This window comes from Lampetra planeri, chromosome 36, assembly GCF_965212315.1.
Source record: "Lampetra planeri chromosome 36, kcLamPlan1.2.h2, whole genome shotgun sequence".
NCBI lineage: Eukaryota > Metazoa > Chordata > Hyperoartia > Petromyzontiformes > Petromyzontidae > Lampetra > Lampetra planeri.
Window position 1 is genome coordinate 10,616,402 of NC_136142.1, and position 24,754 is coordinate 10,641,155.

The window sequence follows — 24,754 nt, forward strand, 5'->3', positions numbered from 1 at the left end:
TGACAGGTTATGGGACAGGCTGAGGTGCCTTGGGTTGACAGACCTGGATGACTGGCAGATGCACCACCTGTCCTCCCTACCATGCCACCTCACTGCGTTTCAGCCGCCTGGAGCTTCGCTCGTTGTTGTGAGCGTCATTCCTCTGCCCTCTGTTGTTGCTAGAGGGCGACTGCCTCCAACTGCCCAGTAGCGTCCTTCATGAGCCTCCTCCATGACAGACAAAGTTAAAAGACTTGGGGTAAGTGCTGTTAGAGAATAGCACCTATGAAGGACAGCATGGCACACGAGGCGGTGGGTCACCAGCACCACACACGGCAGCCTTTGTCTCCCCAGTGGTAATGTTTACACACCACGTACTCACTTTGAGGCTAAGTCTACCTAGGGAAGGGCCCATCACCATACTCTTTGGTTCTTTCGGTAAAGTCACGTAGGTATATTATTTATTTTCTATCTACGTGACTTTACCGAAAGAACCAAAGAGCATGGATTCCTGCAGTCACGAAAGCTTAAAATCTAGATTGGCCCATCACCAGTTCAGATAATCGTCACTGGTGTTGGCCGTGGAATCGAACCCGGCTCGCCAGGTTCATAGCGCAGCGCGCTAACCGGTACACTACCGCTCCCAACACATGTGTGTACACGTGTCCGCAACACGGATAGCTTGCATCGTGTAACTTGTCGAGGTGGTAAAGGTGTAGATCCCCCTTGGGGGAGCGGATGAGGGGGGGTGCGGAAGCAGTGACTTCAAAGTCCTCTTTCTCATCAAGCATGCTTTAGACTGGCGTCAGACAGCCCGGGGACGCACGGGCCTGGGCGTGTACATGCACGCACACACGGACACACACGCACACACGGACACACACGCACGCACACACGGACACACACGCACGTCTGTTCCTCTAACATGCCTCTTTCTTTCACATTAATTTACGGGGCAGCAGGGAGGGAGCGGGAGGAGATGGTTGCCAACATAAATTAGCTCTCAATCTCATTGCGCAGTGACGCACGGTGGGGGGGGGGGGGCGGCAGGCAGCCAAGCGTCGTTATCGTTGCCCGCTCGGCTGCAATTTACTAAATTGGCGAGCAGAGTGGGCAAGAGGGGGAGTGGGGGACAGGTAGGGGAGGGGAGGGGAGGGGTTGTGAGGGGGAGTACGTGTGACTTTCCTTGCGCCTGTGCCACTAATTAATTGGCACGGGGAAACGGGAGCCAGCGGAGGGGGTGATGTTCACTGGCGGGCTGACCGAGTGGGTGGTGGGCGAGCGCGCCAGTGAGTGAGTGGGTGAGTAAATGGGTGGGTGAGTGAGTGGGTGAGCATATGGATTGGTGAGAGATCAGCCAAGTAATTGAGTGGTCGAGCGGACGAGAAAGTGAGTGAGAATGTGGGTGAATGCGTGGGTGAATAAGTGGTTCAGTGATAGACAGTGGGGGCGAGAGTAGGATAGTGCACGAGAGAGGAGTGAGTGTAAGAGTGTGGAGCGAGCGAGTGGGCAAGTGAACAAGTGTAAGAGTAAGGGAGGTGGATGCTTTCGGTGAGCAAGCGGGTGGGGCGAGTGAGCAGGGGAGTGGGAAAGGGTTGCGGTGCGTAGAGCAGAGAAAGTTTGGGGAATCAAGAGGGCAGAAAAGGCATCAAAGTAGCGCAAGGGGCAAATGGCAATGAGCAGTAGGCAGCGCAACAGTGGGCAGCGCGGCAGTGGGCAGCGCAACAGTGGGCAGCGCGGCAGTGGGCAGCGCAACAGTGGGCAGCGCAACAGTGGGCAGCGCAACAGTGGACAGCGCAACAGTGGGCAGCGCAACAGTGGGCAGCGCGGCAGTGGGCAGCGCGGCAGTGGGCAGCGCAACAGTGGGCAGCGCGGCAGTGGGCAGCGCAACAGTGGGCAGCGCGGCAGTGGGCAGCGCAACAGTGGGCAGCGCAACAGTGGGCAGCCCGGCAGTGGGCAGCGCAACAGTGGGCAGCGCGGCAGTGGGCAGCGGAACAGTGGGCAGCGCGGCAGTGGGCAGGCCGGGCCGTCCGTACCGTCCTGGTTGCCCCAGTCCCAGTCGGGTCCCCGCACGACCTTCGCCCCCTGGAAGAGGCCCCGCAGCTGCACCCGCTCCAGCCCGGCACGGGAGCTCACGGGGACCCTGCATTACACCGCACCGCGTCATACCACGGTGTACTCTACAGCACCACGTTTATCCACAGTGTTCTCTACAGCACGAAGTGATACCACAGTGTACTCTACAGCACCGCACCACATTATACCATACCACAATCCACTGTAACACACCGCACTACACTACACCTGTTGTAACAGTGGCCCACACTACACCACACCCCTTGAAACACACCGCACCACACGACACCTGCTGTCACACACCGCACCACACTACACCACACACCATGTAACACAGTGCCCCACGAACGCGGGGCGCCCCGGGTCCCCGAATCATCGCTGAGCATGGCCAATGGCGCAGCCGCCGACGCCACACAAACTCTGCATTCACAGTGCTCACACCGACGGCGCACTCCCGCGACTTCCTGCCAAGGGCAAATCGAACATTCATCTTCATCCGCTTCCCTCCCCAATTACATTTCTATTGTTCCGCTCGCGTTCATTGTTGTCATCTAAAGGAGGACATTTTCATTCAGAACCTGTGCGGTGACATCGCCCCCCCCCTGACCCCGCCGTCCTCCACCCCCTGAAGAAGACGACCTCCGGAAGTGGATATCACAGAACTCATTTCGGAAGTCCCTGTCATTGGCCTCTTCATCCACACGGAGGGAGAAGGGGGTGGAACACGCTGCAAGGCGCTGCTCGCCGTATGACAACTGCAGTGGAAGCTGACCGGAATTTAGAAGCCAGCCGGCTTTGGCTATGTTGACGATGTTGCAACATGGACGTGACCGTCCTATCGCTAAACCCGAGAAGTCGGTTTTAATTACAGTTCTTGTTCGGTTGGTTGGGCGGCTGAATCCCAGATTGCAACCCAGGATAGGAGCCACGGTGGCGAGATGTTAACTACCTTGCCTGGTCTGCAGGAGCTCATGGGTTCGGTACCGACCCTGACGCCAGTATTGTTGGCGTTTACGTGTATCTCTCTCCCCGTGGATTTTTCTCCGGGTCCTCCGGTTTGTCCCTTCACATTTCGAAGCATGCATTTAGAGTATTGGGCTGCTATAAATGTCTGCGTGATGATAAGCCACTTTGTTGAGCTATCATTGGTGGCCAGGTCGCTTCTGAAAAAGAGCGACACAGCTCAGTGTGGGCCTGACCTGGTAAAGTAAAATAAAAAAAATCTTCACGGCACCGGCTCGGCAACGTCTCCACGTAAATGAAGCGTACCAGCCAAGTTGGCATGTGCCCTCATGCTAGCAATGAAACGGGGGGTGGGAAGGGGTGGGCGGCAGGCGGGGGGGCTACCTACTCTGTCTCCACTTGGTGTCCCTCCCAGCCCCCCCCCCCAATAACCGGGCCACGGCCCCCCTCCGGACGGTATTCCCCCCCCACCCCACGTCTCCCACCTCCGCCCCCTCGCCCGTCATTCCGCTGACGAGGCGCGAGCGATGGAGACGGGGGGGGGGAATGTGCGCATCTCCTTCTCCGTAAAGCGAATTGAAACGTGATTGATGGGCACACGGGCACGGCCCATGTCCACCCCCTCGCTGCCTTCTTATCCGCCCTCTCCTCCTCCTCTTCCGCCCCCTCCTCCTCCTCCTGCTCGTCGTCTGTCTCTGGCACTGACGGTGATGCCCGTGTGCGCCCCCTCCCCCTCGCGGGGGGTGTGTGATGGAGTGAGTCTGAACTTGCAGGCGTGTGCGCCGAGCGTCTGAATTTATCGGGATGATGGAGCAGTTGCCAGGCCCCCCCCCCCAACCCCTCTCCCCCACAGATGGGGACAACAGGGATGAGTGGCGGCAGGAAAGACAAAGGGGGATGAACGGACGGGCATGACGATGTGGACGTGGAAGCACGCTCACTCGGGATAAACGGACGCAGAATTACTCATGCACACAAATACTCTCACAAATTTAGCTGCAGACACACACTCAAACACACGCTTGGATACCCAGAAATGCTCACACAAACTCAGATGGGCTAACACAAAGATCCCCCGTATAGCCTTTAACAGACTGCTGGGGCAAGTGCTTTTAGCGAGCACCTTTGAAGGCTGGTATGGTTCACGAGGGGGTGGGTGGCCAGCACCACGCCCGGCCGCCTTTGTGTCCCTAGTGATGATGTTTACAGATCGCACCAGGTCCTTATTTCAGGCTGAGTCGACCTAGCGGAGGCCCAGAATTGGTTCAGATAATGGTCACCGATGTTAGCCGTGAGCAGGAATCAAACTCAGGTGGCCGGGCTCGTAGCGCAGTGCGCTAACTGTGATGCTACAACTCCCCACACAGGCTAACATACGTACAAAGATCCCCATGTTGGTCGTGAATGGGAATCGACCCCAGGTCACCGGGTACTCACTCACATATGTACCCACTCAAACAGACCTATTCCAATACACACAACTCACACTCACAGACTCACACATGCAAAGCCATCTACTAAAGAAAAGGCTTTCCCCATCTAGCAAATGCACACACACAATGTTCTAACAAAAAAGGTCTCTGTCACACTCACACACACCGATCTCTGTGCAATCCACCAACCCCCCCCACCCCACGGCATCCCAAGTTCCACACCGCAGGGGCGCAATTCATGAACACCGGGGCGTCACCAAGACCGGCAGGGTGAGCATCACCAGGGTCTCACCGCGTCCGAACGCTCCGCAGACACCACGTCGGCAGTGACGGCCGTTTCGTCAAATCAATTACGGGCGGGGAAATCGCGCCGCACCAAGGCGTGGCGTGATTTAAAATTGTCGGCATTCGAAAACCGCTTTCGCGTACGGGGGAGGCGAGTGACACGGGCGCTGGAGCAGAGACACAAACGAAATTCCACTGCTGGATGATGTCCTCCCTCCACAAGCCGTGTTGGGTCATTGGGGTCGCTGTAACGACTCACTTCACCACCCCGGGCCACACGGGTTGGTCCAGGATCAGGTAATCACCGATGGGGCGCCATGGTGGCGAGATGTTAACTACCTCGCCTGGTACACAGGAGGTCGTTGGGTTCGATCCCGACGTTGACGCCTGCTGTATATTTGGAGTTTGCGGTGTTTCTCTCCCCGTGGTAGCGTGGATTTTTCTCCGGGTCAACGTCACGCGTTTTTAGAGTATTAGGCTGCTATAAATGTCCATGTGATGATGTCAGCCACTTCGTTGGGCTACCTGTGGCCAAGTCGCTGAAAGAGAAGCTAATAGCTCAGTGGGGCTTTACCTGGCAAAAAATTATTTTTCTTCGTAATTTACTTTCCTTACTTAAACTTTGCACTCCTATCGTATATAGCTCAGTGGGACTGAGTTGGTAAAATGAACATAGTTAAAAAATAGGATTTAGATGCGTGCCGTGGCCACGAACCAACCTGCATAGACCACGGGGGCCATTTGACCATACTTCACCGTGCCGGCTCAGTGCGGGTTGGTGAAGCGGAGGGAGCGGGGGATGGGGGGGAAGCCCGACGATCGAGTCGCATATCGATATTGCTCGCGACCGGTGCGGTGGCGGCCGTGGCTGGGAATGGAACTCGGGTCAACGGTCTCGGAGCGCGACGCGCTGACCACCGCGCCACAAGACGTCCCTGACCACGACACCTGGGTAAGAGTGATACCAAATAGAAATGGGTTCTAACACGTCGAGGGATGGCCACACTGTGCTTTCACCTGAGTGCCAGTGTCTGACCGGGTCAGGTTTGATCCCCCCTCCTCTCATTCCCCCCCCCCCCCTTCAACCCTAACTGAACAAACAAAGAAAAATTACCGAGTCTGGCCCAACGAGAAAAACAAAAGAAGGCGAGTGGCCGCTTTGGCCGCGATTTGCCATCGATCTGAGTCCTGCCAAGCCAGTGGGTGATGTTTGAGTGAATGACCGCCGTGGTGTGCGTGAGTGTGTGCGTGAGTGTGTGCGGATGAGTGCGTGCGGGTTAGTGCGTGCGGGTGAGTAGGTGCGGGTGAGTATGTGCCGGTGAACGCGTGTGGGCGAGTAGGTGTGCGTGAGTGTGTGCGGATGAGTGCGTGCAGGTGAACGCGTGTGGATGAGTGAGTGCGGGTGAGTGCGGGCAGGTGAATGCATGCGGGTGAGTAGGTGGGGGTGAGTAGGTGCGGGTGAGTAGGTGCGGGCGAGTGCGTGCGGGCGAGTACGTGCGGGCAAGGGAGTGCTGGTGAGTATATGTTGTGCAGCGGTAACGTAGCGGTTATCCGCGCTGCGCTGCGAACCCGGCCACCTGAGTTCGATTCCCGCCTATGGCTATCAACACCGTTGACGATTATCTGAACTGGTGCTGGGCTTCCCCTAGGTCGACTCAGAGCTCAACTGAGTACCTGGAGTGGTGTGTTAACATTGCCACTGGGGAGACAAAGGTGGCCAAGCGTGGTGCTGGCCACCCACCCCTCATGTCGGCCTTCATAGATGCTCGCTAACAACACTTGCCCCAAGTCTGTTCAAGGCTACACATTGGGAACTTTGTTGTTAGTGTGAGTAAACGAGTGAGCACGAGAGCGAGTGTGTCAATGAGTGAGAGAGGCCAATGAGGGAGCGAGCGAGGATGCGATGGGAGCGGGTGCCACCCACCGCTGGGGTGACTCACAAAGAACCCCCTGGCCCACTCAGCCACCCACTCACTCAGGCGCCCACTCACTCAGCCGCCCACCCACTCAGCCGCCCACTCAGCCACTCACTCACTCAGCCACCCAGTCTGCTTCATCCCTCGCACCGCTCAACTTCGGAAATTCCCTCCCGTCATCTCTTTTCTCTCCCAAGATCTTACAATAACAACATCACTCAACTCAAAAAACATCGCACGCTCTCACCGTCATCTACCTACGGATGTTGAACTTCCTTCGCGCCGTACGTACACAGCCAACCGTGCTAATCGGAGGTGCGGTACAATGGTGCTGGTCGTTGCTGGCCATTCATCACTAACTTTGCGATGCACGCATCGAACATGCACCACAAACATATATTATCAGAGCATGTTTGTTTGCATGTTCACCACAAGGACGTGTGGTTAATGCAGACTTGATGCCTTGCAAAATGTACCTATTTGGTATTTGAACATCTTAACACCTGTTTTATTATTGACTGTTTTATTGCCAGAAAGCGTAAAATAGAATTGAAAATATTGTGGTTTTAATCTTCAACACACCGGTTTGCTGAAGTAGTAACTAATTGGCACGTGTACAAACAGGCTACGTTGGGTGGTGGCAGATTGAAGACACATTTATATTTACGTGACCTAACCCAAATAAATATCTACTGTCGAAATTGGTCGCGAAAGCGTGCTGCGCATTAAACTGAGGTGCCACACGCTGGCTCGCCAGAAGACAGTGCTGCATAATAATGTAGACCAACAACATCTGCCCCTTCTGTATAGGGAATGTAAACACTCATTCATTGGCTGAAAACATTAATATTTTAGAGGACCGCAGAGCTTTGGCAACTGTTGACAGCACCGGCTCACCACCGCTCGTCTGTGGTTCCTCCCAGCTCCCCGTGAGTCGTTCTCTCTCTACGGGAGCGAGCGAGCGAGCACAGTTTGGCTGTGCTTTGCAAGACGACGTTGTTATCATTATTACATTTGGGCCTAACCCAAAAATATATTTACAAATCATAATCACTGGCTTGCGAAAAACCCTACGTGTTAAGTAATCCCTTCCTCTTCCTCCGACAATCCTCGTCCTCCTCCTCCGACAATCTTTGGAGTTTCAAGGACAGGAGCTGCCATGGGAGAGCACGCTGGCTAAGGGGGGGGGGGGGGGGGTCACCGAAGCACCCCGCCGGAGCCGTTACGTCCATCCCAAATGCATCACCACGAACAACAACTATGATCCATCACAAACCCCATTACAGCACGCGCACCCCTCTCTCGCCACAATCCCCCGGCCACACAAATTAATGTTCCCGGCGTGTGCCGGCCGAGATTTGCCGGGATGATCGATGGTGAATGAAGAGGAATAAGCTTTGATCCGTCAGACTTCCGTTGCTGCCACTGCTGATGCTGCCGGTGATGGTGATACCCTCCGAGTTTTTTTGTTTTTTTAAAGATGCCCTCCGAATTGGGTGCACCGGTGGCGAGACGTTAACTACCTCACCTGGTGTGCAGGAGGTCGGGGGTTTGATCCCGATCCTAACGCCTGATATGGAGTTTGCGGTTTCTCTCTCCCTCCCCGTGGTCACGTGGATGTTTCACCGGGTCCTCCGGCTTTTCCCTCCACATTTAGAATCGTTTAGAGTATTTGTCTGCAATACATTTCCACGTGATAAGCCACTTTGTTGTACTATCATGTGGCAAGGTCGCTTCTGAAAAAGAGCTACACAGCTCAGTGGGCCTTACTGGGTAAAATAGAAATAGTTGTTTTTTTTAATCACGGTTTTCCAAGTCATTAATTTAAAGGCCCAAAACGTCCTGTGGCCAGCAAACAAAAAGCACTATTGGAGGAGTGATGCATTGCGTGCATTCAGATGCGCTTTCTGCAGCCGTCTGGAATGCTCTTCCTTCCGATATTATTTATTTAGAATTGCTTTTGTGTTTAGTGTGTTGTCCTTCCCCCTCCGTACCTCCGATTAGCACGGTTGGCTACGTACGGTGCGAAAGACGTTCAACATACTTACGTACACAACAGAAAAGAGGTGATACGGTTTGTAATACGTGGGTTTCAATGCTCCCCCCCTCCCCTGGGGGACTGCGACCCACGGGTTGAGAACCACCGCTCTATGCCGAAGTGTCTCTAGGACGTCAGCTCGTACGCTGTGCCATGCACTCTGTGCTGTGAATGCCGTGGCAGGGAAAGTTTTTGTTTAATCTGCATGAGGCAGCGCGAGCGTCACTTTGCGGCGATGCACAACGTGAACACAAAACACGCTCATACACAATACCAACACAAATGCCTTCCGAACACAAAACTTGCTCATATACAGCACGAACACAAATGCCTTACTAAAAGTGTGTTGACTAGAGACGTGGACTCTCTGTGGACTGTGGCCTCAAAAGTCACCTGATGGGCGTGGGGACCCAGTTGCCTTGATTGGGGGGGTTGCCGGGGTACAAAGAGGCTTTGAATGGTCATGTTGCTTTCTCTCGGGAGAGAGTCATTCCTTCCTGAGGGATGGTGGCCGCAGCAGTGTACGGACGGATTAGCAGCTGCACTCGACCTGCAACGCTGAACGCCACCAGTTCGACCCCATGCACCTGGTGTGGTGCAGCAGTTGAAACAACGGGAGCCGAGTTTCTTTAATCACACCCCACCCACCCCCCCTGCCACCGCCCTCGCCAACCGCCTGTGTCCACCCAGCAGTGTGAATGGGTACAACCGCAGTGAGTCGATTGGCAGGTCGCGTGCGGTGGGGAAAGGTGTGGGTACTTTCGCCGCTTCAAAAAACATCTGGCCAATGCAAAAGAGTAGGCCAAAGTCTTGACGGGACTCTCTTTCGAGCGCCCTCTCTCACGGAGGGTGCTTCCGCCAGCAGGACTGTGAGCAAGCAAATCCTGCGCTGCGCCTTTAGCTATAATGTTACAGGGTTAGGCTGAGCTATAAATGGATCGCTTCGTATATATAATTTTTTGTGTGCGTGTCTGTGAGATGGGAAAAAAGCGAAATGCAATTACGCGGGATGAATTGCCCCTGCGTGTGCGCGAGCGTGCGTGTGTGCGCGTGGGTGTGTGCGTGTGTGTGACCCCTGCGCACTCACAAAGACACAGAGACGGTCTCAGGTCGCCAAATCCCAAGGGTGGGGTACAGCGGGGAGCTATCCACGGGGAGGAGCGGTGGGGGGGGGGAGGCCACCGAGAGAGTGGGGCAGTGAGCGTGGAGACAAAGGTAGAGGGGGAAGCCAGAAATCCTACCGACCCCACATGACCTACCGCACAGGAAACCACATGGCAACGCACAGCCACCGAGGAGCAGAATCTAGGTTAGGATCCGGGGTCAGGGTGAGAGTCAGGGTAAGGGAAATGATTTAGACTCAGCGTTAGAATTAAGACTATGGGTTAGAATCAAGATTAGGGTCAGGGCTATGGTTCTGACAAGGGTTACAGTCAGTTGGCTTCAGTATGAAGAATACGGACACCGCACCTCCTGTATAGGGTGTGGCGATACAGACAGCTACGTAGCCTCATGCAACTGTCGTGTTAAGCAATGGTCGCAGGGGCCTGGGTTCAATTTCGGACTCGGGCGCATCCCTGCGTGGAGTGCGCACGTTCTCCTAGCCCGGTGCTGTACCGGCGTCCTCCGGTTTCTCCGGTTTCCTCCCATAGCAAAATAATAATAATTAAATAATCATTCTACGTAACTGGTGTCGGCCAAAACAATCCCAATGCTGAATAGAAAAAAAATCACCTGCAAATCACTCAATTTGGACTTCACACATCAGCAGCGTCATTGACGCCCAGTGGAAGCAGTGCGGGGCAGTTACAGAAATTACGGTTGGGCAACCAGGGGGGCAGAGGGGTGGGCGGAGGGGCGGGGGGTTACTCACGGGCGGGAGAGCGCCGTCTCGTGCCTCTCGAAGGCGTGGCCCAGATCGTGCTTGTTGCCCATGTAGCACTGCGTGCACAGGTCGAAGTCGTAGCACACGCTGCAGCGCCAGCGCATGCCCACGATGCCGTGCTTCTTGCACGAGTCGCAGATGATGTTGGGGTGACGCACGCCTGCACGCGCGGGCAGCGGGAGGGGGCACGTGCAAGGAGTCGAGCACGGAGACGCGTTGAGCTCCACGCGTGGCGGGGTACGAGGATGAGCGCGTTTGCGAGTCACCCCCTGCGGTGGGAGTATTCAGCTCAGTTGCCACATGCGAGCGAAGATGCGAGCGAGCACGTAAGCAGTAGCACACAGGCATTCGTGGAAACATGCAAGTGGACATGCGGAGACACACGGAGACACACGGAGACACAGGTGAACGGTGATGATAAGGCAGACACACACCCCGCACTTTGATGATGATAATAAAAATGCAAACACCCCGCCCCCATCATTGTCCATGGCCTATGCACTGCTGGCTGAAGGCCCTCCATCTCCGTGGCGGGTGTGCCATCTTGAGTGTATTCCTTCTTTTAGCCGCTACTCCGGCATTCATCTCTACCACAGGTCATCATCCCTCCTGGTGACGTGTCTTGCCCAAACCCCATGTAAATACAGGAGAACCCCTCTTGACGACCACCCCTGTTAACGACGAATCGCCTAACGAGGGACCTCCAGGGAGCCAAATGTGTAGTGCATAGTGTAGTGTATAATAGTCTATAGTAGTGTAGTGGATAGTAGTGTAGTGTGTCGCATGCAATACCTTGGAGTCTACAAACTGAGTTGTACCTGCGGTAGCAGTTACTTTGGGGAAACGAAACGACATGTCTCGGACCGTGTTCGCGAACACAAGGCAGATCTGAAACACGGCAGAACCAATACCTCTGCCGTAGCTGACCATTGTTATAACGCTATGGGCTCGCATGATATTGTTTTTTTCTGAGACCAAGGTACTCTGCAAACCTTTGGGCAACTTTCAAAAGTTTGTTCATGAAGCCATCCAGATATATAAACATAACTTCAACCGAGAAAATTGAGCAATCATTGAAAGGATGTTATTAACCAGGTAAAGCCTTAACTGGTTGTGGTTGTTTCCACCCTACGTGCCGTTTACTAGTACATTTTTCCTATTTACTCCCCCCCCCGTATCCCACACTCAGCTTCCCACTTCTAGCCCCGCCCACTTCCCCCCCCCCCAGCCTCACTTCCTCTCCCCCGAACGCTCACCCCCCCTTCCCCACCCCCCTCTCTCTCCCCCCTTACCGCCCCCCTTTCTTACCTATATAACCTCTTGCCACGGCAGCTCTCTCGCCTACTTCAGCATTTTCTTGCTGTGGTTGTTCCACCTGGTGAAGATTGCTTGTGTTGCGATCCAAACGTCGTGATTTGTTTTATTTCTACCTACGTGACTTTACCGAAAGAACCAGAGTGTGTAGTGTATAGTAGTGTAGTGCCTCCATAGAGCCCAATGTGTTCCCTTACCAACCATTCCCCTGTTAATGACGGGCTGTTGTAGGTACAGTAAATATGAATTAATGCCTTGATTATCCACGTTATTTTTAATATTATGTATTTATAATGGTGTTAGTATCTTTACGTATTATATCCATTGTTTAAATACTATAAAGTACAATTTTTGGGTGAAAAATAGTAACTTTCGAAGCTATCGGAATGAATTATGTCTTTGACATGTATTTTTGATACTCGTTTAATGACCAAATCACTTAACGACCGGTTTTGCAGAACCAATTACCTTCGTTCTAAAAATATATATATATCCACGTGATAAGCCACTTCGTTAAGCTATCATTTGTGGCCAGGTTACTTCTTAAAAATAACTCTATAGCTCAGTGGGCCTTACCTGGTAAAATAAAAAATAGTTTTTAAGTGATTTGTTTACCTTTCCTATACTTTGCACTCCTATCATGTGTTTGCATTCTTTGTTTCTAAATGTCTGACCAGCCCTTACTGGACATCTGTGACAAAGAGCTTTGTAGCTCATAACATTCCTCCTGCAGTCTAAATAAATATTTACATATTTTTATTCAATGATTATGATGATAGTAACGACGACGCTTATGATGCGCTGAGTAAACCCTCGACCCGAATGATGGGAGGTCGACAACTTTGACCACAGCGCCACTGTGGTCACGAGAGGCAAAGAAAACACGACTGAGGAATGACAAAAACATACAAGACAACAATTTGTCATGCGCTCAGCAGTTTTCGTTCACTCTCAAAGAGTGATTCAGAGGCACGGGAACTAGAACTGCCGCCACCAACAATTTCCCCAAGCTCCGCAGCCCAATCATTGAGACGTTTGTCAAACTCCATTGATGAGCGTTTAGACATAATACACAATGTGACGTAGGCCACCGCGTGAACGAAACGACAGAGAGAATATTCAACTGCTACCTAACAAAGACAAAGACTACGCCCCCCCAAAAAGCCTTAACAGACTATAGGGACAAGTGCTGTTAGCAAGCACCTATGAAGGCCGGCACGGCACACGAGGGGGTTGGTGGCCAGGACCACGCCCGGCCGCCTTCGTCTCCCCAGTGGCGGTTTACTCCACACGGCACCAGGTACTCATTTGAGGCTGAGTCGACATAGGGGAGGCCCAGGACCGCTTCAGATCATCATAACATTCTACTGCAGCCAAATGGACAAACGCAACAACACATTACTACTGTGCACGTACGGCTACGCACGCGTGCGTGTGTAGTGACGTGGGGAGCGGTAGTGTAGCGGTTAGCGCGCTGCGCTAAGAACCAGGCGATTCGAGTTCGATTCCCGCTCACGGCCAACACCAGTGACAATTATCTGAACTGGTCCTGGGCCTCTTTCCCTAGGTCGACTCAGCCTCAAATTATTACCCGGTGTGGTGTATAAAAATCGCCACTGGGGAGATAAAGGCAGACCGGGCGTGGTGCTGGCCACCCACCTCCTCGTGAACCGTGCCGGCCTTCATAGGTGCTCGCTAACAGCACTTGCCCCAACAGTCTGGTAAGGCTATACGGGGGATCGTTGTTTAAAGTGACGTCACCGCAGCGTTGCCACCCTGGTTTATACTCTGTGACCCTCGACACTCCAAGTCACTTATTTTGTCATTCGCCAAGCTCGGGAATTCACGCAGGACAGCACAGGGCATACGGAACACCGCGTGACGAGGCTACGAGAGACGAGGCTACGAGAGACGAGGCTGTGCGCTGGGGATCTTTCGGCACACGATGTCTGATGTTTCGCTCCAGGAGCTTACTCAAGAAACTGAACTCCGGAACAACATTCAGCAAGCGAGCTGCTGCATTCTGATGCAGCAGCATAGGATGACTGAGAGAACGAGGCCGTCTGAGGCAGAGCGTGCTGCAGTCGTCCAGTCTGGATGAATTTATGGATTGATGAATCTCGCAAGGTCCTTGCGGACTGGCCTTGGCTCAGGAAATGATTAAGTTTCCTGCGTGACGCGGGTCGTGCCGCACGTCCTTCGGCACGATGTCAGACGTTTCGCAAAACGCAGTGGGAGATTCCTCTTCAGAAACTGATCCGAGATTTGACGAGATCAGAAACAGTTCCAGAAGAAGCTCCCAGGGCGTGTAGGTATGTATAATGTTGAACTTCTTTCGCAGCATACGTAGCTGACCGTGGTCATCGGAGGTGCGGGGGAAGGACGTGGAGTGAAACGTCGGACACTGTGCCGAAGCACATGTGGTACAACATGAGAAAGCTACGCAGTAGTACAACACATTATTCTACTGCCACCTAACAGTCAACGCAATCAAACGACATGCAGAGCGCAGGAATGGACATCGGAGACACACGCCAAACACGCGGTGCTGGTGCTGGCATTGTATATCATGGCCGCAAATTGAACCCCGACAGCTGGGATTGTGGCACAGAAATTCACACGCACACATCCACATATTGTTCATGCCCATCCGTACACTCGGCGTGTAGATGTTCGCTCCCTGCACAACGTCAATGCGTTTGAAACCGGTGCTCATGAAACTGGAACCGAAAGTCGGGGAGTTAATTTCTACACGTACAACCCGATTGTCAATCCACTGCTACATGGAGAGGGGGGGGGGTCTCCCCATGTGTGGATAATGGGGGTTATTTGATACTTCACCACACTCGTCACTGCAGGGTGGTGAAGGGGGGCGGCATAGGAGAGGGAGTAAAGAAGTACAAAACAGCGGATGTTGCTGCACTGCCCTCTGCTGCCCACGACATGGCCCGGCAAGCCACGTAGCTTGCTTTGCGTGGTGGGCACCCACGTACAGCAACTATCCACACTCGACGCGGCTCATCTCCCGAGATCCGACGAGGTCGAGCGCCTTGCCAGTGAATTGGGTCACCAAGGAAGTGCTTAATTTGTAAGGACTAAAATGACTCGGGAACTCCCCGAGCAAAGGTCGCCTGGTACCCCGTTGTTCCTGTGTGGGAATGCAGGACCCTCTGAATCGGCATCAGTAATGAGACACAGTCTCAAAAGAACTGGGGGGTTCCAGAGTTGAAAGTCTTGGAAGAGTCAAGACTCCGTAACTCACTACTGGATGAGACGTCTCTTAATGATTTAGGATTGTTAGCATGCACAGCTTTCATTCACTCTGAGACAGAGGATGATTCAGCAGTGTGGGGAAACAACAGACAAGCAGACATAACTGGTGCCAGATATTTAATTGAGGTCTGTGGTCCTATACTGGAATGTTTTGGCCAATTACATTCAGAAGTGTTTATTACATGTGGGAGAAAACCGGAATACCCAGGGAAAAGCTGTGCGTGCAAGGAGAGTAACACTCTATCCCCATATAGATGGAATGCAGATGGAAATGAATCCTCTTACTGGAATGCCATCATACCCTGGCATGACAGAAGATGTCGACTCCACGAATGTGTACGATCTACCAACCCAGGCCACATGAAGCATTGTCATCAGCGCCTGTCTTGCTTCAATGCGAAGCATCACGTGCTTCGTGGTTAACCACATTTCTGATTAAGGTCGTGTGCTTTGGGAATCAAAGGTGTGTTGCGAGTATTAAACAACTTGTGTAAAATGGTGTCTGGCCCATGAGGGTGAAGGTTGAATGTAAAAACAATAGTAATAAAAATACACACATCAAACACACACACACTACACACGTATACAAACACAAAGACCCCTCTTGTAGTCTCAACAGACTATTGGGGCAAGTGCTGTTAGCGAGTAGCACCGATGAAGGCCGGCACGGCACACGAGGGGATAGATGGCCAGCACAACGCCAGGTGTCCTTTGTCTCCCCCAGTGGCGATGTTTACACACCGCTACACTACCGCTCCCCATACACACTCACCTACACATTCACACAGACATGTTACACAAACGCATAATCGTGAGTCATATAAAAACTAAAGTTTCTCACGGTAGGTTCTCCTAACCCCTAAACCTAAACACACGCACACCTACGCACACTTGTGTGTGTCTCTCTCTGCATGTTTGTCTGCCTATGCTGTTCCCGTTGTCTCTGTTTTATCATTCATTCTTATCTGATGATGGTGCTTGTGTTGCAACCGAAACGTCATACTCTATTATTATTTGATTTTATTTTCTACGTGACTTTACCGAAAGAACCAAAGAGTAATTCCTGCAGTCACGAAAGCTTCGAATCTAGTTTGAAGGTCCTTAATGATTGTGAGCAGAGAGTCAGGGACTCCGAAAGCATGAAGATCAACCTAGAGCCCAGGTCTACTGATGGTATCACAGGCCTTCACCAGGTCTTGTTGGAATTTCCTACACCTCTGGTGCAGCAGCCGGACAGAAAATATGGCATCTGTGCAGGACCGCCCATTCCTGAAACCATATTGGGGCTCCGCAAGCCTTTCCTCAGCGTGCCTGGCAAGGTGATGTTGAATACGTTGCCAGGACCTTTCCCGGCACATTGAGAAGGGAGATGTCCCTATAATTGTCACAGCCTGTACGGTCCCCCTTCTTAAATAGGCAGACCACTTGGGCACCACACGCACACAACAACAACAACCACCATTCGCCACTAAGTGGCGGACCCAGGTGCCATGGGTCAACTGAGATGAGTGGCTGATGCACCACCTGTGCCCCCTACTGTGCAAACTTGCTGTGCTTTAGCCACCTGACGCTCCGCTCGTTGTTGTGAGCGTCGCTCCTCTGCCCTCCGTTGTTGTTGGAGGGCGACTGCCTCCAACTGCCCAGTAGCGTCCTTCACGAGCCTCCTCCACAGAGGCCGATCTTGACAGCGCTGGTACCAGTCATCGGCAAGTCCACTCAGCTCCACATCCTCCTGTACCACATCACTCAATCTCTTCTCAAGCCCGTGCCACGCCCGTTTAGCCCCCTAAATCCGGCCGAACAAAAGCTACATGGCCCAGCCAACGCAGCCTTGCCTGCCGGAGAAGCTCACCGATGAGACTTTGTCCAGATCTTTCAAGGATTTGGGAGCTCCTCACACAATCCAGCCTGGTTAAACCCAGGATGGATCGTACACAGGCCAGCCTAAATGTTTCTAACCGGCAAAGATGTTCCATTAGGGGGGTTCACATTTCGCAAGCGTAGAGAAGGGAGGGAATGACCATAGCCGAGAAGACCTGAAGCTTCGTATGGAGCGACAGACCAGGTAGCTTCCACACAGCGTTACGCAATCGATGAAAAGATAATACCGCTCGACTGATTCGTAGCGAGACTTCTGCTGTTAAACCAGAGCCGGTCATAAGCACACTGCCCAGATATGGGAAACTCTCCACTCTCTCCACAACTGCCCCATCACCAATTGGGAGTTGTGGAGGAGGAGTGTCCGATGGTACAAAATACCCTGGCAGGTGCCTAGTTTTGGTGGGGCTGATGGTAAGGCCCCACCTCTAAGCTCCAGGTTTAGCAGCAGCGCCTCCAACTCTTCCTCTGAGTGAGCAGCGATTACCAGATCACCGGCATACGTAACATGGTTGAGCAATAAGGAGCCATCCCTTGACCGCACCCGGGCATCGATCAGCCTCCCATTATATCTGTACCAGATGGAAATTCCTCCAGTACAGCTATTGAAGGCCTTACAAACTACGTGGTCAAAATAAATGTTAAATGTGGGAGCCAGAGGACATCCCTGTCGCACCCCAAGGTGTACAGCGAATGGCTCCGACTCCCGGCCACGTAGTTTTACCCGGGCCCGCTCACCATCATGAAGGTCCTTAATGATCGTGAGCAGAGGGTCAGGGACTCCGAAAGCACGAAGAACAACCCAGAGCTCAGGCCTACTGATGGTATCACAGGCCTTCACCAGGTCAATAAAGCAGAGATGTAGGTCTTGTAGGAATTCCTTATACCTCTGCTGTAGCAGACAGACAGAAAATATGGCATCCGTGCAGGACCGCCCTTTCCTGAAACCACATTAAGGCTCCGCAAGCCTCTCCTCAGCGTGCCTAGCAAGGCAATGTTCAATAATCCTTGCCAGGACCTTTCCCAGCACACTGAGGAGTGAGATGCCCCTGTAGTTGTTACAGTCTGTGCGGTACCCCTTCTTAAAAAGGGGGACCACACGCACACACACGTATTCACACATACGTACGCACAAGCACGCACACACGTACGCACACGTACACACACGCACCGATCTGTGCGTTGTCATAGAGCCGCAGGTCGTACGCGCCCTGGTAGCCGGCGCGGTAGTTGGTACGCACGCCGCCGTCCCACTGCACGACGGCGGTCCGGTCGGGCGTGCAGGCGCTGCCCTGGCGGCCGACCTCCACCACGGTGCCCGCGTGGCCCTCACCCTCGTCCTGCGCGGCCCACTTCCAGTCGGGCCCGCGCACCACGCGCATGCCCACCTCCATGGCCGCCGCCACCGCCACCGCTTCGACCGGCGAGGGGGGGTGCCGAGACGGTGCACGTCGTGCGTGGAGGGCACAGGCGGGCAGGGGGATGCTCGCGTCCTAAGGCACAGGTAAAGACGCAGCACAAACGGGAGGGGGGAGGCGTCGGGGTGGTAGGTGATCGGTTGTTGGAATGGTCACACGTTATGAAGGTTAGGTAGGTCAACTGTTAGAGTGTGCAGTTTGGGTCATTTTATGCAATGGCTTCTCTCTTGAACATGGCGTATGGGAAAGTTCGTAATTCTATGGGTCTCTGTACAAGTGTCTGGGTCAGTCTATATGGGTCTTCATAGGAAGTCTGTGTGCGGGTCCATGGGCCTCCATGTGAGTCTCTACGGGTCTCTGTGTGAGTGTATGCGTCTAACTTGGATTCATGTAGAGTCTTAATGTGCCAGCATCTCAAGATGCTGTACAGAAAGTGAGTACACAGGATTTATTTTATTGAGGCAGTTAGTCACAGGCAGAAGAGAAGGGGAAAGGAAGACCTTGATCGTGGACTTGAACCGTAGCAGGGAGTCAACTGCACGGATTGCTGGGGGAAGGAAGTTTCAGACAATGGGGGCAGCAGAGGAGCATGAGCAGCCTCCCACTGAGAAAACATTACCTTGAAGCTAATGGAACAAATTAGAAATTAACTTGAAAGATGTAACGATATTATACAATAACACGATTTGTATAATGCAAAATACCACTAATAGCTGTTGAATTAGAATTATCCAGAAAAGTGTCAGTTAACTACCACGACCCCTACGAGTGTAAAAAAGAAGTTGTCTGTGAATTATAATTAAATTTTGTTAACAAGAGTGGGTGGTGTTTGGGCAGGACGCATCATGGCTATAGACAGGATGATGGCCTGTGGTCTTAATCCAGCAGTGGAGTGATCATGGCTGATGAGGATTACAATTCATTTTCTTCACCTATTATGGATATCAAAAACAACATCATTGAACAGAGTGCTTGAAATACTTGGGTTTACTGACGGATTCAACCTCCAGTGACCCGGTTGCTGCTGCGGGGTCTACTTTCTGCCCCCCCCTTCCCTCACCCCCCCCCTACTGCCGAGGCCTACTATATAACCTCGTTCCACGGCAGATCTCTCGCCTACTTCAGCAGTTTTTTCTTGCTGTGGTTGTCCCACCTGATGACGATTGCTTGTGTTGCGATCGAAACGTCGTGATCTATTATTTTTCTATCTACGTGACTTTAACCAAATAACCAAAGAGTAAGAATGCATGTATTAAACTTGATATGGAGCTTTCGTGACTGCAGGAATTACTCTTTGGTTATTTCACGTAGAAAGAAAATAAATTAAATAATAGCATACGACGTTTCATTTGCAACACAAGCAATCATCATCAGGTACAAATGAAAGAGAAAACAAACCTCGTAAACTTAGAAATATAATGCAACACAACACAGAGAGTCGGCTAACATAAGTCAACACCCCACCTGGTTGATTACGTTCTTCCAAAGATTGCTACATTTTAGACAGACAAACACAGACACGGAGACACATACGAAGAAAGAGATAACAGAGACACACAGAGACACACACACACATAGGCACACAGAGAAACATTTCTTAACTTCTAATTTAGCAATCTTTGGAAGAACGTAATCAACCAGGCTATGCGTTGTGTGTTGACCGACTTTCTGTGTTGCATTGCATTACATTTCCAAATTTTGCTAAGTTTGTTTAAGTGTGTTTTCTCTCTCTCTCTGTGTCCTCGTGTTGTAGTATTTCCTGCAGTCACGAAAGCTCCAAATCTCTCATTGACATGCTGATTTCTCTACCCCCCCTCTCTCTGCCCCCCTCTCTATTTCAGGCCTCGACACCTGAGCATTGTTTCTCTGTGTGCCTATGTGTGTGTCCCTCTCTGTGTCTCTGTGTGAGTCTCTCACTGCTTGTGTGTCTGCCTATGTGCCTCCGTGTCTGTGTTTTGTCTCTCTCTCAAATTTAGCAATCTTTGGAAGAACGTAATCAACCAGGTAGGGTGTTGACTGTTATGTTAGCCGACTCTCTGTGTTGTATTGCATTATATTTCTAAGTTTACTAGGTTTGTTTCCTTTCATTTGTACCTGATGATTGATTGTGTTGCAATTGAAACGTCGTATGCTATTATTTAATTTATTTTCTTTCTACGTGACTTTACCGAAAGAACAAAAGAGTAATGCATATATTACCAGAGTATGTTTTTTGTTTGCATTCTGACCACAGGTATTGTGGTTAATGCAGACATGATTCCTTGTAAAAGGTTTCAGTTTGGTGTTTTAACAACTTATCACCTGTTTTGTTGCCAGAAAAAAGGTGAAAACCTATTATCATATATTATTGTGTTTCTCCCTTGTGATGGGCCTTTATAGGATGAACGTTGAGAATTATGAGGGCACGGGGTGACCAATAAGGTCTGACTTGGTCTGTAGTAAGGTGGGCACTAATACAGGGTTGACAGGTAAGAAACACCATTAATAATTAGTATAATTTAATTAACACCACGGTTATTATATAGTAAAATTGAGTTTAAAACACGAATAGGACCACGATGGGCTGCACCTGGACTCGGTTCTTTAAATGAAATCGTGAATTGTCACGCGAGGCGACGAGGCTGTGTAGAAAAGTTAAACTTCGTTAAGCCTTGAAGATTCAAAGACATTAAGCCTCAAATATTCCAAAGAATATAAACAAGACAACACGGCAAGTTCATTGAAAGTGTGTAGTAATATTAATAAAAGTGTATCATAAGAAGTGGCAAAGCCTTTGTCGTTGCAGCACCGACGTTTTGGAACAAGCTTGTTTCCTCCCTTAACATCATAAATCTTCCTTTGAAAATATATTTTGAAGTAGATGACTAGTGCTGGATACAGCCACATTTGCAAGTGTGATTTGTAGATTTGATTCTTAGAAATGTATCGTGCAATTTGTATGAACAATTTGTGTTGTCTTGGTGGTCTGGGACTGTTCTTACTGCTGTTCCACTGCCTTTCCCAAGCTTGGGAATTGATGTACTCACGCAAATTTAACTTTGTATGGTTGAGATGTTAGCTACCTCGCCTGGTGTGCAGGAGGTCGTGGGTTCGACCCCAACCCTGACGCCTGCTGCTGCTGTAAATTTGGAGTTTGCAGTGTCTCCCCGTGGTCGAGTGGATTTTGCTGAGATTATTTTGCTGCAATACATTTCCACATAAGCCACTTTGATGATCTATGTGGCCAGATCGCTTCTGTGGGACTTACCTGGTAAGAAGAGATTTGTTTACCTTTCCTATGCAGTATTTTGCACTATTGTGTTTCTGTAGTTTGTTGTTGTAAACGCCTGACCCGCCACTACTGGACATCTGTGAAAAAGAGCTGTATAGCTCATTGGGTTTCTCCTGCAGTATAAATAGATTCTGAGTGTTGTTTATTTAAATCAAAACAGCAGCACCGCGGCCTAGCAGCACGAGGCCTGCGGCAAGCACGCCCTCGCCTGGAAGCGCTGCCGCCTCCCACACCTATAGCTCCGGCCGCGCTCATTAGGCCCCCCCCCCACTCCCGCCCCTCTCAAACACATCAAAATAAATCACAGTAACACATATAACAGGAACAAAACTGCGCAACTTTGCACTTCTCATTAGCTCCGGGTAACGGTTGTTATATATATACACTTCAGTATATGACTGTACTGTCAATAGACTGGAGCGCTTTCGAGAGGACGACCACATGGGGTGAGCGGGGAGGAGATGGAGTGACATCGCGGGAACCGGGAGGGCTTCAATCCAGCAGTGGAACGACCGTGGCTGTGGCACCGAACCCCAGGAGGAGGAGGAGGCGGCGGTGGCCGTGATGATAAACACGAGAATTGCGCGTCACTCACCACACAAGACGGAACGGCAACCCGGCCTCTGCAGCAGCAGCTGCTACGGCTATCGCTGTTTATTAAACCCTCCTCCTCTCGCGCCCTCTCTCTCTTGGCTGTCGCTGACGAAATTAAGTTGTAGTTTATTAATTTGCAGGAATCCCGAACGCGATTTGCAGATCCGTAAATTAAAACGCGCGAGGCACGCGCGGCCCCAACGGACGCCGCGGCCTCCGTAGCGACGTCACGCGGGAGTGGAGTCACTTCCGGGATGCGCGGTGACGTCACCCGTAGACGCCACGTGCGAATTGGTCCAAGCATAATGATGATCTATCATTCATATTATCGATCGTTATGAAAATGAAGCATATTTGGTATTCACACACTATTCTTGAAGCGCAAGGCTATCATCACGAAAGGAGGCGCTTGCTGTGTGTTCACTGACGCTGTCATCCCTGAAACATTAATTGGCGCTGTGATTTTCTAATTTGACGCCGGCACACAATGGCCTACTCCTCTGTGACGACCTCGCTAGATCTTTAGCATCCACCGTGAAGCACGCGGCGCGTGTGTGCATGGTATGTGGTTTTGTAAGCAAGAACAGTGTTAACTCGGGCGGCCGGTCGGAATCGAGCCGCGCACGTCTGCAACAAGCGGCGAACTTCCCTAACTCGACCGGGCAAAGCCAGCTGACCATAAAAAAAAACATTTGCAAATAATATGGGAGTAACTGACGTAACACCAAGCACTGCAATATAATTGCATTAAAATAACTCCATGTAAAGATGTAACAATAAAAAAAATCAATAAATCACCGTGCTGATCACACTTCAGACCGAATTTGACTCGAGGCCCACGGCTTCATATCAGTCGCAACTGATAACTAACCACGCAATGATTCCCCAATCGAACGGCTCAAGTAAAACAAAAGCCCGTTGCTTCAAATTAAGATTGAATCCCTTTGCATTCAACGATGCCTGTCTTTGGTTTTATAAATGCGGCCCGTCAGAGACAGACCTACTCGACAAATAATAAAAAGCTTATAACCAGTAATGAGTGCGTGCCGCGCAGAGCTTATATAGGAAACCCAACGACCTTTACGCCATGGGGCCTGCTTAAAGTAATATTTTTATATATTATTAATTAAATGGCAAATCAATAAAAAATGTTAAACAATATTAAACAAAACAATTCAGGGTTTTATTATATGAACAAAAAACGTGGACTTGCTTTCATTTTAAATCGTAACGTTTCTAAGCTCGTCTTTCAGCATATGATAATGTAACTCGAAAGCGCAATTCCCATTGGTCGAAACTGTAAAGGGGCGGGGTTTCTCACGTCACGTGCTTGATATTGTAATGAGAGACGAGAGAGATTTAAACTCTCGAGTCGAGAATCGGCGCTGAGTCTTTGGAAGTCTCCGCGTCGTTTGCAATGCAGAGTTACTACAAGTTGGCAATTCACGACGTCTAACCAACAAAAAAACAATCTGGTAATCGGAAATGCTCCCTACGGGGGAACCAATCAACGAGCGTACGTTCAACAATTCGATTCAGAATGATAATCTGTATTTATACTGCAGGAGGAATCCGATGAGCTATAAAGCTCTATTTTCACAGATGTCCGGTAGGGGCACGGGGTAAGAACGTTACAATAACAAACAGTTACAACAAAAAACACGACAGGATTGCAAAGTACAAGAAAGGTAAACAAATCACCAAAAACACATACAAATGATAATAACCATCGGGGCCATCCATAAATGACATCACGCACCTGGGGGGGGGGTCAGACATTTGTGACGATGTGACGAGGGGAGGGGGTTGAGAAACGTGACGTCACATCAAAATGCGCAACTTTAAATAAATATAGACAACACATTCTAGTTCTAGTTAATGAAATATACTTTTTAATAAATGTTTCTCCTACAACATCAGAGTGCAGCGGCACATTGAATACGCACTACAATGACAATAGTTCAAAACGATTTGAAGCATGTTTTATTTTAGGGGGGGGGCAGAGCTTTGTGACGTCATATTTGAGGGGGGGTCTGACTTTTTGTGACGCCGTGTAACGACGGAGGGGGGGGGGGTCAAAAAACGTCCAAAATCGCGTGACGTAATTTATGGACGGCCCCATACGTGTGACCAAACAAAAGTGAATAAATAACACAAATGCATAACACATTATAGAGACGTTGATCCAAAAATGAAAAATTATTGCTGAGCAGTTGAGATGGCGCGGTTAGTAATTCGCGTGCCGTGTACTTATGTAATAAAGGACTCTTCCACACTGTCTGTCTCCGTTGTCCTTTATTTGGGTTCTTACAACTTGTCCCACACGGCCCTCGCTCAGAGCCTCCCCGCTTGGCAGCTCGACAGCTGCCGTCGCTCCCGTAGCCTTTCTCCACTCCGATGCAGCTCCGCTGCAGGCTTTCTTGTGCAGTCT

General features: G+C 51.0%; 1 protein-coding gene across 4 annotated transcripts in view; it reads right to left on the reverse strand.

Annotated features, from left to right (window-relative positions):
- LOC144730802 (E3 ubiquitin-protein ligase MIB2-like) overlaps window positions 1-22,594 on the reverse strand; it is a 57,876-nt gene extending 35,282 nt beyond the window's left edge. For 2 of the 4 annotated variants that reach the window (XR_013587852.1, XM_078611562.1), the window contains exons 1-4: window positions 22,325-22,593; window positions 18,212-18,533; window positions 10,564-10,735; window positions 2,016-2,122 (exon numbers count right to left, since the gene is read on the reverse strand). Coding sequence is in view for 3 of the 4 variants with exons in the window: in XM_078611562.1 (XP_078467688.1) it covers window positions 2,016-2,122; window positions 10,564-10,735; window positions 18,212-18,434 (502 nt within the window). In the remaining variant the exon portion in view is untranslated. Of the gene's footprint in view, window positions 1-2,015; window positions 2,123-10,563; window positions 10,736-18,211; window positions 18,534-22,324 lie in introns of all 4 variants that reach the window. The other 2 variants (XM_078611564.1, XM_078611563.1) reach the window with 2 other exon arrangements.
- Between the last annotated feature and the right edge of the window lie 2,160 nt (window positions 22,595-24,754).